Below are 18,074 nucleotides of genomic sequence, written 5' to 3' on the forward strand. Positions count from 1 at the left end.
AGAGTTTTGTTTTGTTTCCAGATGAGACATCACTCAATCGATGTTATTCCAGGCCCTTTTTCTAAACCCATGACAACAGAGCAAGGACAGAGACTTATACCTCAACATGCAGGAGTGGGAACTAACATCCACCCTTTTCCATCCATCACCTTCCTTCTTACAAGCACTGCTGCAGCAATTCAACAGCATTAATGACATTGTAACTTCAAATTCGCAGATGAGGCTAAGAGAGAAGATGAGCAAGTTAAAACACACTGAAGAGATGTTAAGTATGCCAAAGTCAAGTGCTCTGAACATAATAAAGTCAAAGACAAAGGTTAAACTCAAAAGAAAGCTGAACATGATGTGGTACAGAAACACTGTAGTGAATTCAAAATAAACTCAACTGTGCCCTACAGTAGCAACACGATGCCTAGATCATAAACATGTGATTATTGTTGGTGTGTCTGCGTCCTGGAAAAGATTCAAGTTCAATAGCTCCATTTTCCTTTCCTTCAGGCAGATCCTCAGCAAAGCTTTCCTTCTTCACAGCTCCCTGCTTTCCCTTTAGGCTCTTCCTCTCCTTTCCCTGTACAAATTCCCTACCCATCTCTTGTTTCCTCTGGCTCTTTGGCTGTCTGCTCTCCCAGCTGAGCAGACCTGGTATAACAGGAAGTTATCCAGAAGCAACACTTAGGATTAATAATGCATTTCTGGTGTTATTTTCATAACACTGTTTTACTAACAGTAATGGCAAATGTCTAAAATTCCTTTTCAAGAAACTCCTGAAAGGCTTACCCCCTTCCAAAACATCTGCTACTGCCTCCTGTTCTCAGTGGCACCAAGGCAATAAGCTGCCTTGAATTAAGACGAAGCTTTTCATAATGCCCAGCTTCCTACTGCCTTAGAGAAACTTGCAGTCTGTGCTGTCAGGAGACAGAGGGGAAATCCCATGCAGAGCAAGGGCACTGGGGCTGTGGCCTTCTTTGCCTGTGGCCACAGCCCCATGGAGAACAATGGGAGACTGAAGCCATTGTGATAGAAGGCAGCTTGTCGAACTCACTGGAGAAGATTACTCTTCAGCATCTGCTGAAGGAGAAACTTTCAGTTATAAAGAATAATGGCTGTAAGTGACCATTAATCCTAGGGGGGGGGGGGGGGGGAAGTCTTCAAATTCAGCCTGTGCATAAGATTTTGTAAGCTTTAGCGACAGGGGGAATTTGAAAAGCCAGGGCTATTGTCATAAAAACTACTGGGAACAAATTAAGTTGAATACAGATTGCTAACTTTTTCTTCAAGGACTCATTTCTATAAATTAATTTTAACTGAAGTTTTGAGACTAATCATAAATCCTCAGGAAAAAAAAAGTACCTCTAATCAAAGAGTAAGTGCTATTATCCTGTGGATGATACGGCGCATTTTTCACACATGACAGAGGTTGAGTTCCTGATCTCAGTGCAAAATCCAACTTTGTCTAACTACGAAGGCGTAAAGCATGTTAGCAAAGTACAAAAATAAAGGAGGGACAATAGAAGCCTTTAGGTGAGGAACCCTTTAGGTCCTCAGGCAAAAGAACTTACAGCAGGATGTCACAAGCCTTTAGAAATCATTTTCCAACATGCTGTTGCCAGACTGCGAGTTTCCCGCACAGCACCCCAGTTCCTCACTTTGTCCTAGTCAGCTCCCACCCTTATCAATTCCACACCACTGGTGTGTAGAGGGTTTGCCACATGAATCCCACAAGTAGAGTAATTCAGATTAGCATGGCATGTCAGTTCTACCACTTAGCACTTCGGCATCTCTTACCAGTTCAAAAGGCCCATACTGACCTCATGTAATTAATTCTATCCATCACCCATATGTGAAGCAAGTGAGTCTACCAGCTCCCATTTTAAAAACAAGGAAGATTTGAATAAGGAAGCCAGGTGACTGGCTAAAAGCCACAAATGAATTCATTTTGCTGGGCTGGAAGCAGGTTTTACATTTCCAAGCAACAAAGTGTTGTTTTTTCACCTAGATCAGTGATTTGCAATATTTTTCAGTTTGCAAACCACTGGTACTTCTAATAACAGCATTTATCTCCTTAAAAAATTCAAGCAGAGCATAGGAAGTTGCTCTAGGTCATGCCAGGAGCTTGGATAAGCAGGCTGAAAGTTGCTGAATCAGACTGCCATGCCTCAGCTTATCACTGCCTTTCGTGAGCACTGAAGAGAACAGGGAGAAGCATGTAGCACCCATTTTCACAAAGGATAGGACTTGAATTGTCTGTTTGGTACACAAAAAGGCTGATGGCTTTGCCAGAGGGTTTCATCACTGATAGGTTATTGCTCAGATTCTCTTCCAGAGGGGGTAAAAAAATAGAAACGATCAACCATCACTTATTAGTTTTCAAAATCCAAATCAATCTCCATAAATTACTCTATCTTAGTGCCGGAGAACACATCTGCCACGTCTCCATAAATCTCAACACATGCACTGTAGTCTTGCCTGTCACTTGCCCGTGACTTCCTCAAGGCTGTAGCCCTTCACTCAGACAGGTAGCCTGCAGATAGTGGCACTTGTACACTAAAGGGGTCCCCCAGCAGTGACCTTGCTGAGGCGTATCGCCTCTAATGTGCACATGCATCTGTACGTCAAAGCAGCATGATCCCAAACACATTTCTATTAACAGCCCCAAGGTGTTCCCAGCAAGATCTGAAACTATTCTGACATCAAACGAACATCCCATAAAACAGTCTTTCAAAGTAACCTAGAAAATTAGTATGAAAAGTGAGGGTGGCAGGCAAGGAACCTACTCCTCCACCTTTGCTACAATAAAGCAATAACGGATTATTTTATCTGGCTAGGGAAAAAAACCAACCAAACAAAAAAGCACTTGTACCAGGCAAACAGGATTCTGCTATCAAAACCCCTCTGAAAACATTCAGTCAGCCAGGCAGGTTTAACTTACTTGGTATCCCGAAACCTGTCGCTAAGAGACAGGCATCAAGTCTTGCTGATAAAACAGCAAGAAAGTTCTTCTCTCAGGGATATCTGTGCAACAGAATGAACAAAGGGGCTTTTCCCCAAAGTATTTTATGAAGATAATAGGAAGGCTAAAAATTGTATGCATTTATGTGTCTGTTTTTCAAGACACAACCTGAACACCCAGTTCTTAAAAGCACCTCTCATCTATTAACACACGTGCTCTACGAGGCCTATTACGTTTGCCTGTGAGCTCGGCTTGGGCTAGACAGCTCCATTTGGGTCTCTTGTGCGTCTAACAGCAGAGCAGGCTCACCAATAGCAAACACCAGCAAGCTCAGGTGCCCCTACAAGGCGATGGGCTGGCTTTCACCGTGCCAGCATTCCAGGTTTCTGAGTGTCCACATTTATGGAATTCCTTTCTTATTTTAGAGGCAAGAATTTGACTTTAGCTATAAAAAGAGAACAGATGAGGAGACAGACAGGCAGACTGAAAGACACGAATAGAGGTCCCAAGGGACCAGGACAACAGCCTACCCTCTGGCTTCGCAGCGTGACACCTGCAGATTTGAAGTCAGGAAACTTGATGCCAGCAGTCTCAGGAACAGCCTGAAAGAGATCGAAACAGGATGTGTTGATGGAGGAAACACAAGAAATGCAAGATTTCATACAGAGACTATCTGAAGGGGAAACACTGTTTCCTATGACAGAGAACCACCTGCCACAGCCACATGTCAGAGTTGAGGCAAGAGGAAAATCCCAAGCAACGGGATTCAGTGGGAAAATCCCAAGCAATTCACTGAGAAAAATACTGCAGTTCAAGGTATCTCTGGAGATCTCAAGCATTTTTGCTTAGCTGGTTTAAATGCACTGCTTCACACAGATCCTTCCGCCCATCCACACAAGCATAAAACCTAACCCGAAATGGTCCTCCTTATACTAACATATGCATATTTGCACAGTATCATCCTTACCTAACTTTGGCCCATTTCACTGATCAAAATAGCCCAGGACATACCTAAACCTTGGCTTTTGACTGCAGGTCCTCTAAGGAATGAGCTGAGAAACCTCTGGTTTGTACATACACGAGCCCACTAACGAGGATGCAAGGACTGCACACTCCGAGGAAGCCTGCTGTTTATACACAGTTTGCCATTTGTCTACTCGTTAGACAGTTTTCTTTCTTCCCCACTGCACATTTGAAGCATAGCAATACAAGAAGGCAAACTTCTAATGCTGCTGCTTGACAGTAGAGCATTTGGTTGCATTTCAATAAAATAGAAAAAAAATACATGAAATCCCTTAAAAATCTGTGCTGCTGTGCAAAGCACAAGGTGAGCACCCTTTTAAATTATTAAACCAGCTTATCTGCAGGGCCCTGTCCACTGAATGGCGTGGCGTCCTATGACTAGGTCAGTGATAGTCATATTTCAGTCCCTGAATAGCCACAATCTGTGCAAAATGCGTGCTCAGTCACGCTTTTCTGAAAGGAAGAGTCACCTCAAATGTCCCAATTTCTTTGAAGACAGCATTCACCTTACTGCTCCCACATTTCTCTGCAGAGAGGCTCTGCAGCTTGCTCTTTGTTCCAAACAGTACTGAAGCAAGCAGGGCTGCCCCAAGATCATAAGAGATGCTGAAGGACAGTGACTCAATTCCTCAAGTTCCCCGCCAACGACTCTCACATCCCTATGGGCTATCTCTATGTCTCGGTCTTGAGGTGGCACCTCACAAACAGCTCTGTGTGGCCAGGCATTAAGATTTTTTTTTTTTTCAGTTATCTGTGGTCAGTCCAATAAACAGAAGCCCCAGGAAGAGATTTCTAAACATGACCATGGTGGAAGAAGTATTGTCTAACTACCAACAAGACTCATGAACTTGTAGGGATCACTTTGATCTTTGGTAAAATGTAGCCTCCCTGCCTGGATTATTAGAGACAAAGAGAGCTGCAATCAAAAACCAATCCTCCCTGCTCCCTGTGGATGCAGGCTGGCTTTCAGCCTCCTCGAACTCTGCCCCCCAGCCTGTTGCTGAACACCCCGACGCGAGCAGTGAGGGTAAATCAGCATCGCCGGCTTAGCCGAGACAACTCTGCACTCAGCGCATAAGCAATTAAATGGGTTCTTTTGCCTTGCGTGCCTGTACATGCTGTAAACGCTTCAACCTCAATTGACTCTTTGGTAAATGATTTTTCCTTTGTTGAAATGATGCTGATGCAGCTCCCGATTCAAATTCTTAGTTAAAATGCAATTTTTTTCTTAACGTTTCCCAGCTATAGTTGGTAATTGACTCCTAATGGACTCTGTCATGGTTGAAACGATGCTAGTGCAACAACAGAAGCTGCTTCTCTGCCCACCCTGGCGTGCCTATCCACTATATGCCTGCAGACATGCACCAGCCCACAAGCAATATTTAGGGCCGGACTCCCTCGCCTTGGCATCCTCTGTATCCTTCCAGCCCCATTCTCCACCACCACTCTTTTTTCACTACCACCAGTAACAAGGTGCTTTCTTTAGAGGGAGATACACCAGCCACGGGTGAGCTTTACTAGATGAACCCTCAAGGGAATTCAATGTACAAGGTGCCCTGTGATACTATATTCATTCGGGGGAGGGGGGGTGAGGAGTGGGAATTAAGTGGTGGCCATTAGGCACACTTCATCAAGCAATAACTGTCTAGCATTTACTGCTTCTCTCCTGTCTCTGCACAGACCCTTTTGGAAGACGATGACACAAGTGCTCTCCCTCAAAGTGGAGGGACAGGAATTCCCAGGGACTCACTGGAAACATCTGAGCTTTTGTAAAAGCCTTTTCCTACTGAAGGTGCTGAATTTAGTTCAGTCCACGTTGTCCTCTTTCCAGAAAGTGAAATTGTGGTAACATCAAATGTGAACTGAAACTGGCGTTCTAGGCTCCTTAGACTTTCGCTCGACTCAGGGAGAAATAAGAAGCAACAGCTCTCAGAATACAGGAGTCTCCCAGCAGGGCTGCTCTGATCACAGCTGAGGATCAGGAGAGGGGCATGTACTGAGCCTGACAAGATGCTGCTGAGACCCAGGAGTAGGGAAGGAAAGGGGAACCTGGACTAGAAAAAGGCAGCAGGTGAAAGACTATAGGTCTGTGAGACAGCCCTGCACAGCAGTACCAGAATACACTTGGGAGAAGCAGGGAGACAGATGCTTCTCCCTGCCATGAGGCATGAATGGCTAGCACCATTTCATCCCATTTCTCAGAGAAGGAAAGGGAAACAGGACTTAAACCAGCATTTTTCAAATGGGAAAGAGACAGAGAGCACACCAGTGGACTCTGACAATGGCTGCCTTAGACCATTCTGCCTTCCGAAAGACATAATCAAACCCACATCTGCCAGGAGGCAGCCAGCAGCCACTCCCCCCTTAAAAAGCTGAGGGCCTGATCCTGCTAGGATTGCTGAAGGAAACACATGTTACCCAGCCAGAGCACCAAGCAGAGAGAAAAAAAAGAAAAATCTTTACAGGCTTCTCTGTCTCCTTTTTCTGTGGCAGCTTCTTCTTGGGAGCCTTGCGCTCGGCGCGTCTCTGCTCAGTGGTGGTATCAGCAGCTGTGATGAGTTTCTGCAGGTCTTGGGTTCTCTTTTCTCTCTCTTTCTTCCTGGTTTCAATTTTGCGGAGCTCCTGGATGAGGTATTCTTCTTCTGCCACCTGCAGACCAGAGCACGGAAAGGCAATCAGAGCAGTAGAGGAGGCCTAGCAAGGCAAGGGGGCCATCTACCGGTAACAGCTGTGCTCTGGGCCAGCCTGGGAATGCCCTTAAGCTCCCCTGTCTAACTCTCTGCCGAGGACTTGGATTTGCAGAGCACTTTATCTTCTTGCATAGCCTAACCCTCCATCCATGGCAATGCCAGTCTACAAACTGGCAGGTACTGTGTGGCACCATCCATGATGCACCCTTCAGCAGCATCCATAAGTATTAATCCCTCCTCCAGGCAAGGAGGCCAAGAGCATAGACAGGGTAAAAAAGCCCAAAGACACTGTAGTTGCAAATGTAGTGCTGTGAAAAGGTGACTTCCCTCCCCAGATGTAGCATGTGGAACCTAGAGCAGCCACCCCTGGTATCAGCACACCTGCCAAAGCAGAGTCATTACACATGTGAACTTGTCATTCGAGTGAACTACCAGCAGGAAAGGATGCCCCAGCCTCTGGGGAACACACAGTTTCTCAACCTCTAAATCCTGGGACCGTTACACAGCTTCAATAAAGAGAAGGAGAACTAAACACGCAGATTTACAGTCCTTGATCTGGCAAGACTTTTGATCTAAAGGAAATAATTCTCTCCCCACGGGACTCAGGGACTCATAAGGACACTGATCCGAGAATTTGTTTCTACTCAGAGGACCAGCACAGTAAGTGTCACGAAAAGGTGCTGGCTGCTACCAGAGACTAACTATAACTCTGCTCACCTAGCCTCCTCTCCTGTACAGTCATATTTCTCAGTTCTAGTCCTTTTGTATCCCTTAAAATACCACGAACTCAACAACAAAAGCAGTACTTAGGTGTTGCTCTTTTCTTGCCCAGTCTTTCTTTCCCTTTCCCACCCTCTGGCCTATTTCATTCACCTACTGATTCAACTTGTCCTAAATCTGTTGGAGCAGTGACGCTCTCTTCCCCAAGTTACCTGTTCTGGTGTCCTATTGTACAGCCTTTCCAGTTGTTCCTTCCTTCGCCTCTCATGGCCAGCATCGAAGACTGGGATTTTCAGGTCTGTGCCTGGAGCCGCACGAATATTAGCCAGCTTGGCACAGATGTGGTAATATCGCTCCTTCAGGTCCTCCACTGATCGTTTCTGTGGAAGACATCACAGGAGGACAACATTATGGAAGAACCAAGCAAAACCTTGTGCAGTAGCCAGCTATGGACTGCTGGCTGAAGGATGTCAGATAGGGTATAAGTGCCTGGGAGGAAGATCAGCAGCGAGCCTTGACAGTCCTGGTGGAACCACAGGGATGGGGGAGTTTCTCAGTGAACCACACGAACTAACTACCATGGGTTCACAGTTACTGCTTTAAAAACACCCACCAGAGGGTACAATAATACAGCCAAGGCTAAGAGACAATACAGCAGTGAAGCACTCCCAGATAAAAGGATGTAAGAATAGTTGTCTCGAGAGGAGAAAACCTGTGAACAGGAACCTACAAATGCACAGGAGGCCTCCTGTGAGCTGCTCCAGACAATGGCCATTCAAGCCATAACGAAGCAGTTATCAGCCACAACAATTCACTGCCCATCGTTACATGGAGTCTGGGCTGTGTTCCCTTACTCCAAGCACCAAAGGTATTTGGGCTGCCCAGCTGGGCAGACTCTTGTTATTCCACTTTGCTACAGGCTCTTCATGTGAGCATTTCAAAGTGAAACAAAAACCTCCAGCATTTGGAGCTGTTCTGCAGGAGTCGCATCGCTCCGCCTTGTCACAAGGAGGCATGGAACCAGCAGTTACGGATTTAAGATCATGACACCAGGGCTGCATCGTCAGACCACTGACGGTACCTGCTTCACAGCAGAGATGATAGAAGCCTGCACCAGGTTAGACCACAAGTCAGGAGCAGCACCAGGGAAAAATCCCAATCCCCAGGGACCGGTAGCAGATCCTTCTCCCAGGGCTCGGGCTGGAACCCAGTACACCTATGCTGCTCAACTAAACAAACTCTCCAGCTGCCTTGTCTTCAAGGAACAATGAGCTGTTCTCCTGGCAGCGACCAACCTTCTAACTTTCTAATAAAATACAACAGGGAATAAGCACAAGTCACAGTGCATTTAATTACAAACAAAGCAAGCAGCAATGCCCTATGCTGGAAATTCAATATTCCTTGCTGCCAATAATTCATTATTTTTCCCTAATTAAGTTGATATAAAGGGTAATTTGGTCTTTGCAGCGCAGCAAGCCCTGCACGTGCCACAGCAGCAGGTTGCTAGCAGCACCTTGGCCCCCAGGACTCACCTTGAACTGCTGGTGATCATAGCGGTCATGAATCACCACAAAGCGCAGATCAAAACGCCGAGCCAGGTCAAAGAGGTGGTCTGTCTCAGCTTTGGTCCACGCATCATCATGGAGATACATCTGGTACTCCTGCTCCGAGTAGACAGGTACCTGCACTGTCTATGCAGGGAAAAGAAAAACATGGCAGCCCTCTTGCAGCACTGCCCTTCTCACTGCCAGCTGGCAGGGACCAAGATACCTGAGCCAAGAACAAGAGCAGCGCACTGACAGGAGGGGGCTGCCAGGACCCTGAGCAATGGGTCCTGGTAGTAAACACGCCAGAGCAGGCAGAAGACTTGACAAGGAGCAATGTGTGATCTCAGGACCGCAAACATGACGTTCCGGGGAGCCTATCAGGAACTACCTCCTGGGAGGCTGCAACCTATTTCAGGTGGCTGACACAGCCAGAGGTCAGCAAGCCACATCCTGACAATAGGTTTCAAAATTACCAGGCTAACATGACAGTGAAACCAAGGCTGAGACAGCCTTCCTGCATTCCTCCCATATAGCAGCATCAATACCTTGGCACCAACTGCTCTGACAGTTGACTCTTTACTTTGGTTGGGACATGCTCACTTGTACGGGAAGAACGGGAAAGGCAAGCAGCAGTGGCTCCTAGCCTTTAGCACAGATCCTGCTTTGATACACAATGCATTTCTTTCATGCTTGGTGCAGACAGTGCCATGAAGATCTGAAAGGCTGGGTGCTGTACAATTGAGAGCCATAAACTTGGCAAACAACTCATCCACCCTTTCACCAGCAGAGCCACCGGGCCAAACGACAGTTCAACTCAGAGTGTCCCAGGGGCCTGCGAGGCCAAACCCACACCACTGTCCCCAGCATGGAACTGCTTTGCAAGGGCTCTATCCAGAATACGAGTGTCACATGAGTACTAAAGGAACAGTAAAAATACTTACTGTATTCAGGGAAGTCCTAGCACATGGTAAAGCAAAAGCACAAACAACCTCCTACTACTCCTGCAGCTGAACTTTGCTCAGCCTGAGGAGGTCCTGCCTCCACAAGAAAACATCATGTGCACACAAGCAGCACACAGGCTTCAACACCTCTATGCTACCTCTGTGCTCACCTACACCAGAAAAGTCATCTTCATGAACTCCACACAGCTCAGAGGAGCATTTCTGAGCCTCCAAATAGCAGCCTTTTTAGGTCTACTGCCCTTCTTCCATCACTTAGACACAGAAGCACAAAGGTGAAGCAATCTTCTGGGGATACACTGCACCTCAACCTTCAAGTACCAATTCCACGAGGAGAAAAGCCATCCTACAAGACACCATAAAAGATGTCCTATGTACATCATGGAAAAAAACCCCACAATTTTCTAGAGTAGCATACATACATGAAAAGAGTCAGCAGGGCCCTCTGCAGTGGATGGAAGGGAAGGTGGCAGATGCCCAAGCAGAGAAAAGAATGGGACAAGAGCAAAGAGTAGCCCCCAAAACACTTCTTCTTGTGGCTGCTCAGGTGAGAACAGCTGAGAAATGAGAAGGTGGGAACTCATCAGATGGGAAGCTTGAGCCAACCACAGGATGCCTATAAGTTAAAATTCAATGCAGCCATGAAAATGCAAATACGACACCCGGAGAGGGATTTCCAGCAGAAACTGGCAGGGTTTCAGCTGCACCACATGACCCTGGCAGGAATATCAACTACAACTCTACCGACCTACGCTAAGGAAAGATGAACTGAAATGGGAACAAGCACAGAGAAGAGCAACAAGGATGAGTAACGGGGTGGTGAGCTTGTCTTCTCACAGCAGATTGGAAGAGAAAGGAGCCTAGCAAAGGAAGTCTGAAAGGGAATCTGACTGCAGATTTCAAGTGTGCTAGATGGAATAAAAGGAATACTCACAGGAGGAAGAGAACAACTGAAATAAGGACAAAGAAATTGGCTTGCAAAGAAATGCCAATTAAATATGGAAAAATTAACCTGGCCATGAGAAATGGAGCAGAGACAGTCTGAAACAGCTTCCCAAGGAAGCAGCAAAATCCAAGTGCTTTTCAAAAGGAACTTGATCAGTTTATGAAAGGGACTGGAAGGTGCAGGACGAGAAAGAGCCAAGAAGAGGATTCAATGGCCCAGAAAAACCCTCTCAGTCCTACATTTCACACTATAAATTCACACAATGATGGGCATTAAATTAGCTGAAACCGCTCAGGAAAGATCCTGGAGCCATGAGACAGTTCAGTGAAGACATCAGCACAATGCCTAGTAGTGGTGAAAAGACAAACTGAACAGTAGAAACGATCCCAGAAATAAACACAGCCAATGTACAAACCTGCCATGCTTCCAGAAGTGAAACACTTGCTCCTTGCTCACCCATTTCAAAAGAAAAGCCATTTGAGAACAAGGGTGAGACAGGGCACAGAAGGGCAGATGTATGTCAAATTATGGAAAACACAGTACGCAGCAAGGACAACTTACTATGTCATGTCACACAAGAGCTCAGAGGCACCCAATGAAACACCATGGCAGCAGATTAAAATGAACAGAAGAAAGCACCTTTGCACACCACACAAAATTAACCTGCAGAACTCATTACCACGGGATATTCACAAAGCAGCTTTCTGCCATGTATGTACCTAGAAGAATTATTAAACACAAATTCCAAGTTAAGAAATCCTTAAGCCAAAGACTACCAGAAGCTAGGGAAAAACACTCCGTATTTGCCCCACTCTCATGCTCTTTCTCTAAGCCTTTACTAATGGTAGCCAGAAACAGAATATCAGCTGAGACAGGCTTTTGCTCTGACACCAGCGAAGCTGCTTTTATATTCCTATTTCACACCCTGGATCAAGGCTCAGTGTACACTGCGAAACCTAAGTTTACATTTTGGATTTCACAGTGAAGAGGAGGGATAAGGGTGAGCGACCAGGAGCACAAAGAAAAGGCAAAGCAACTGAGCAGTGATGCAGGAACAGGTTAAGGGGCTCGAGCGACCAATACGACAAACTACACAGGAAAAAGGGCTCGTGCCAAAGGGAGCGAGAGATTTGGGCAGATGTATCAAGTACGTGAGAAGGAGCCCACAGAACAGTCTGAAAAAGCAAATACAGTTCCTCTGACACAGCAAATATCTGCAAAACTCCTCATCAGTGCCTTCTACCCTCTCGACCACAGATCCACAAGGGTAATAACTCGCTCCTAATATTAGGTAGTTGTGCATGTGCAGATGTCAGAGGTCTGTACCACTAATCTAAAGGTTGCAGCCTTGCTGCAGGCTCTTCTGTCTGTCAGTTTGCAGTACATGATAAAGTTAAGGGAATAAGAATCATATAATTACAACACTGATGCGTGGCCCCTTCTGATAAACTCAGTTGAACTTGGCCAAAAACTGTTACAGCAAGAGAGTCTTAGAGACAATTACACTCCCAAAGTTTCACTCAGACTGCTAGGAAGGTGCCTCGACTAAGTGAGTGAAGCTCCAGACTTCCACCCCAGACATCAGAGAAGAGATACCACAGGAGGCTCTTACCAATGTCCCAGCAAGAGGAAAAGCATCACTCAGAGCTTGAGCCTTCTAACATATAAGGTCAACCAACCACTTAACTCTGCAGGAAGCCAGGCTTTGTTAGAGCTGGTGCTCTGTGGGTTACAAACTTAAAATGTTGTATACAGTTATACGCAAGAGGAGCTTTTGTGGAATCACGTTAGTGCACAGAGGCTTTTTTCTTCCCCTTCACATTTGCATCATGAAGGGGGTTAAATTACATTATGGAGGCACCCTAATTCTGCTCTCTCCTAACTCTGGAGATCCTGGCTTTGAAATATAAATCTTGATGTAGTTTTCTTTGTGCACGCACATGAAAGCCCCAACCACTCAAAGTAGATATATCCGGGACAAAAGACAGCAGGAGATTACAACAACACATTGTGACAATTTAATGTAAGACGCAAAGAACAAGGTACTGCACCACACTGATACCACAGAAGCAATTTCAGAGGGAACGCAACGTAATTTAGCATCTGTGCTGGAATCTGGCCAAAAGGCTGCAAGCCAGCTTTTTGGCCATGAAGCTCAAGCGAATTTTTTCATATTGGGCAAAATAACAAGACCTATGACTTTAATGTCTCACTCAGAATAGAATGTCTTTTACTACACAGAGCCTGTAATCAGGGAGAGGATGCTGGTTAGGAACGGAATTAGATGGTACGGTGCCTCCTTCCCAAAGCAATGACTGCACACTGGAAACACAGGGGTACTCCGGCAAGCTCTGACCACACCGTGAGCCCGCTTAGCTTAAAGGATGTGGAGACATCACAGTCTGAGGTCACATGGCTGCAGGCCACGCTGCAATTTAAAATGCAATTGCCAAATCTAACTCAGCCTTCACGGTGTGAAAGAACCAACTTCCTGTTTGGACATTCAAGAAGCTGACCAAAGGGTATTTTCCAGCTGCTATTTATATGCTTTTGTTTGAAAGTGCTCCCACTTACTTTATTAAACCTGGCAAAAGGGTAATCCTTCCCTTCTTCTGCTGCTCTCCTCCAGTGATAGAACATCGCTCCATCTTTTCTCGCTGGGTTGGTGAAGGGCATCCACTTCCAAGGCCGGACTTTCTTGGACCCCAGTTTTGCTTTGACCGTTCGATAACCCTGAGTCGTATCGCTCGGCAGCAGAGGAGGTGCATCCCTGTGGTGGAGAAAAGCACCAGCTGAAGAGAAGCAGGAAGCAGCCCAGGACAAAGCCAAATAGATTTCAGACTCGGAGGTGAATTGGGCACCATGATGTTTAGGGTGGGAAAAGCCCAAGTTTAAGCTTTATTCCAAGTTTTGCACTTTCCAGACTGCAATGCTTCCCACATCAGAAGACAAAATACAGAGCATGGATGGGTTTGAACCGAACCATCTGGAAAGCAAACGATGCAAGAGATCTCTGGGCTAAGGGCACAATCCATAACAAGCTGAACACAGGCTGCACCTGAACTCTTTCAGCAGAAATAAAAGCAGGTGCTACTCCCAGTTGTGAATAAAAGAGAATTAGATACAGAAGGGTAAGAACACTGCCTTGTCTGCACTAGCCTGTTGTGCCTGTACCTAATTCGTCTCCTACACAGAGCAAACCCCTCAAATTTAGAAGAGAGAAGACAAACACTGTCCATGACTGCCTAAGAGAGAAGGGCACAAGCATGGGCCAAGCACAAAGCGGAATCAATGTGTGAAGCCAGACTGCCCGCGGTTCCAAGAGGAAGCTGCCCTGCCACCAGAAGTCGAGGCTACCCACAGCCAGCACAGATGCCCATACTCTCTTACTTTTTGTCAGAGTAGAGGAGTGCATAAACTTCCCGGTGCATTCCTTCCGGCCTCTTAAACGTCAATGTCTCTGAAGATTTCTTGGATTTTTTCTGAAACAACAGAATTGCATTTTAGATTCAGAAGTAGCAATTCCCGAGGGAACACTAAGCTACATAAACCTGGCGCCCTGTGATGGTTTTCACTTTTATCTGTTTTCAGACACCTTGAATTTCTCCAGGAAAGTGCCTGTTCCTGGTGGAAGACACTGACAGACAAAACATGCCCGCTTTCAGTGATAGCACTCACCAGTACCCAGACACTTGCTGCTGCTGATAACGCAAACTTAAATTCCAAGTTGTACTTTTCAGGGGCTGGTGCACTAAGCCTTTTTTAACTAGGTAAGCACTGTCCTCACATGAAGGTATTTATGCACTTAATTAAGTGATCCTCTGCCTTTCAGAGAAGATAATAAGAAAAGTCTTCCCACCCTCTCTTAGTTTTTGTCACTATTTCACAGCAACTTCAGCTTTTACCAGCTGTGATCAAGCCCTTGCAGTAGCCCCATGTCAAAACTACCAATATTACCTATCACCTACAAAAGCAAACCCCCATTCCTGCCTCTGCTTTCCCATGTATACAGCAAAGAATTTTTTTTTTTTTTTTTTTTTACATAGTTTCTTCACACTGGAAATTCAGTGTAGATGACTCAGTCTGGCCCCTAAAACCTTGTCAGAACTGATTGTTTCCAAGACACTTTCTCCCTCATATCACACACACAAGTTTATTAAGTAACCAGCTTTGGATTCAGGTAGGTACAGTAACAGCCACACTAACAAGGTACACCTTATTTTTTAAGTAGGCCAAGTTTACCAAGCAGTCCTGAGCATTTGGTCTAACTGTACCATCATTATAACTACTGGCGGTCACCACTTTTAAAGTCTTTGTTTACCACATCGGTACCAACTTTTAAATCAAAATATTTTGCAGTAGTAAAACTAACAATGTATCATAAATTGTATTAAATCCATAGTTACCTTTATCAAGCAAATTCCAAATCCCATGAAAAAAATAATAATCAATCAGCTTGGGCTACAACTACTTGCCATAAAACTTCACGATAGACACTTATTATATTAGCACCTTTTCACTCCTAATCAAACACCTTTCTCCTAGCGTGTCCATCACTTTGCCCAGGAGCGATGTAAGGCCAACCGAGGCAGTTACCCACAGGTCACCACACACCATGTTTGAACACGGGCTTCTGGAACTCCCCCAAAGTTCCCAGATTTATTAAAAGTTAATATCAGCAGGCCAGAGATCAGCTCAGCCAGCTCTTTTAGGAGCTGAGAACAAATTACTTGGTCCTGCTGATTTAAATGTTTTTATGCCTAGTAATTTTTATTTTAACATTCTCAGTCACTAATGGACTGCAAAGTACTTCACAGTTCTCTTGTGATTTAAAGACATCAATCTGTTTCTTTTCTAATTGAGAACAGATCTATTTCCTGAGCAAGTGCTGCACTGTTATTAGCAATTTTGCTCTCTCCACGCAATAATGGCTTATACCTTTGGTTTGATTCAGTTTCTGTACTTTGTAGAAATTCAGAATGTTTCAGTCACGGCCGCAAGTGGCCTCCTGCACTCCTCCCCAAACCTCTCACTGCACCTCCCCTTCCTCCCTCTCTCCATTAGATAGGCAAATTTCAGGAGAAACCCATCTTATTCTCTGCTTCAGAAGAGAGACAGACAGCCATCAGTTCTCCTTCAGCTCTCTGCTAGCTAACAGACAAATGCATTTAAATCAAAGAACTCGCAACTCCGAACACTCAGCGGCACATCGCAGGCTGAATCCAGCCAATGAGCTGCTCGCTGGACACGCTATTCACTAACACAGCTGAAAACTGGTGATTTTAACTTTCGGCCTTCAAATGACTGAAACTCATCAGTTTTCCATCACACCAATGATATTATGTGTCCTATTCCCAGCAAGGCAGCCATGGAACCACTGCACTTCTCTTCAGAGACAAATGTTTCAATGGAGGCAAGCAAAGACGCTCAGTAAATACTTTCAGGGATGAGGTGGTTGTGTGTGTTTGTTTTGCTGATTGGTGGTTTTTTTTCAAAAAAAAAAAAAAAAAAAAATCAGTGAGTTTACTTCAAATCAGACTATCTCTGTACCAGAGAGCTCCTGGGGACCCCATTTCCCCCACCTCATTTCCAAGCACGTCCACGCCTCATAACTAGTTGTGAACTGTCCTTCCCAACACCTTCCGAAGTATGGGACAGCCAAGACCCTGCCCCAATTTAAAATACAGAAGCCAACAGCACACCGCACCATATCACCCCACAGAACGTAGTGCTTGGCAGCATGCGTCCTTAACAGAGCTCACTAACTCGCCCACGTTCCCACAGGCAACGCATCCCGGTTCTCCCAAAGCCCAGCCACACACCCTCCCCGCACATGCACTGCTCCTGTGGCCTGAAGACATTTACTGTCCAAGCAACCGAGACAATGGCTTTTTCTTCTAAAACAGTGCTGTGTTATATTATTTCCACCTGCCTGGGAGCTAGATGGCAAACACACTTCGAACTTACTCTGCAAAATGGGAATTTCAGAGACAGCTGAGAATGTCTTGGGGCCAGGCCCAGCTCACCAACACACCACTTCTGCAGCTCCATCTTACACACCACCCCAAATGCTACAGTGTAATTAACTAACACCATCAGAAACCCGGGAGTGGGGCCTTCCAGGCACTTCTAGGTGCTCTGGGGGAGCCCGAAAATAAACGCTATGGCAGGAACGCGCTTTATTCCACCTTTTTTCAAACACACACTCCAGCCGCCACGCGCAAGGCCAGCCAGCGCCCAGAAAACGGGCGGCGGCCCCCCAGGGCGTCGCAGTTCACCTTGTCCGAGTTGATGATATCCTTTTTGTTGATGGTGCCCGTGTTCTCCGACTCCACGCCGCCCAGCTCCAGGATGTCGCGCACGTCTGCGCCCGTCGCCATCTCTCCGCCTGCCCGCCGGCCTCGCCCGCCGCCGTCCCGTCCGTCCCCTCCAGCTCTGCGGGGGGTGGGGGGGAGAGCCCGGGGGACAGGGTTAACGCGCACCGCCTGCGGGGGCTGTCCCGTACGCACACACACACGCATATACGTGTGTGTATATATATACACGCATATAACTGCGCGCGCGCGCGCGCATATACCTATATACACACACCACCACCCCCCCCTAGCCCGTCCCTCCCAGGCCCAACAACGAGGCCTTGTACCCGGCCGGTCCCGGGGGCCACGCACGCCGCGCCCGCGGCCCACAGCCCCGCGTCAGGGCCCGGAAAGGCCGCGGGAGGACGGTCGGGACCAGGCGCGGCCGCCGCGGGGACGCGGGAACCCCGAACCGAGCCGGTCCCGCGCTCACCCACCGCGCCGGCTCCGCCGCCGCCGGGACGGTGCCACCGCCACAGCGGCTCGGGCAGGGCCACTTCCGCTCCGGCCGAGAGGCGCCCGGAAGCGCCCGGAGCGCTTTGGGGGCGCACCGCGGGGCGAAGAGGGGGTGGACGGCGGGCAGCGGGCAGCGGGTTCGCGTCTGGCTCCCCGCAGGTCACAGCCGCCCCGGCACCCGGAGCCACTCGGGGCCGACGCGTCTCCTTCCCGGCTCCGAGGGGAGAGCCCGCTGCCGGCGGGAATGGCCCCGGCGCCGGGAGGTGGCAGCACAGCCGTGCCCGGCCCGGGGACCCCCGCACCTCAGCCCGGCCCGCGGCCTTCCGGGGCGCTCCCAGCCTCGGCCCGAGGTGACGAGCCGGGGGTGCCCGTTCCCCCGGGGCCCTCGGCTGGGGACAGCGGGGCTGCGGGGCAGGGCTGTGGCAGG

At 47.3% G+C, this 18,074-nt stretch overlaps 1 protein-coding gene across 5 annotated transcripts in view; it reads right to left on the reverse strand.

Annotated features, from left to right (window-relative positions):
• DMAP1 (DNA methyltransferase 1 associated protein 1) overlaps positions 1-18,074 on the reverse strand; it is a 30,277-nt gene that overhangs the window by 11,873 nt on the left and 330 nt on the right. For 2 of the 5 annotated variants that reach the window (XM_075424650.1, XM_075424646.1), the window contains exons 1-8: positions 17,625-17,659; positions 17,114-17,270; positions 14,226-14,317; positions 13,410-13,605; positions 8,916-9,074; positions 7,596-7,763; positions 6,437-6,622; positions 3,481-3,552 (exon numbers count right to left, since the gene is read on the reverse strand). In XM_075424650.1, the coding sequence (XP_075280765.1) occupies positions 3,481-3,552; positions 6,437-6,622; positions 7,596-7,763; positions 8,916-9,074; positions 13,410-13,605; positions 14,226-14,317; positions 17,114-17,215 (975 nt within the window). In that variant the 5' untranslated portion in view covers positions 17,216-17,270; positions 17,625-17,659. Of the gene's footprint in view, positions 1-3,480; positions 3,553-6,436; positions 6,623-7,595; positions 7,764-8,915; positions 9,075-13,409; positions 13,606-14,225; positions 14,318-17,113; positions 17,271-17,478; positions 17,533-17,624; positions 17,674-18,074 lie in introns of those variants that run through there. The other 3 variants (XM_075424647.1, XM_075424648.1, XM_075424649.1) reach the window with 3 other exon arrangements.

The sequence above is a fragment of the Opisthocomus hoazin genome, chromosome 6 (genome assembly GCF_030867145.1).
Source record: "Opisthocomus hoazin isolate bOpiHoa1 chromosome 6, bOpiHoa1.hap1, whole genome shotgun sequence".
Taxonomy (NCBI): Eukaryota; Metazoa; Chordata; class Aves; order Opisthocomiformes; family Opisthocomidae; genus Opisthocomus; species Opisthocomus hoazin.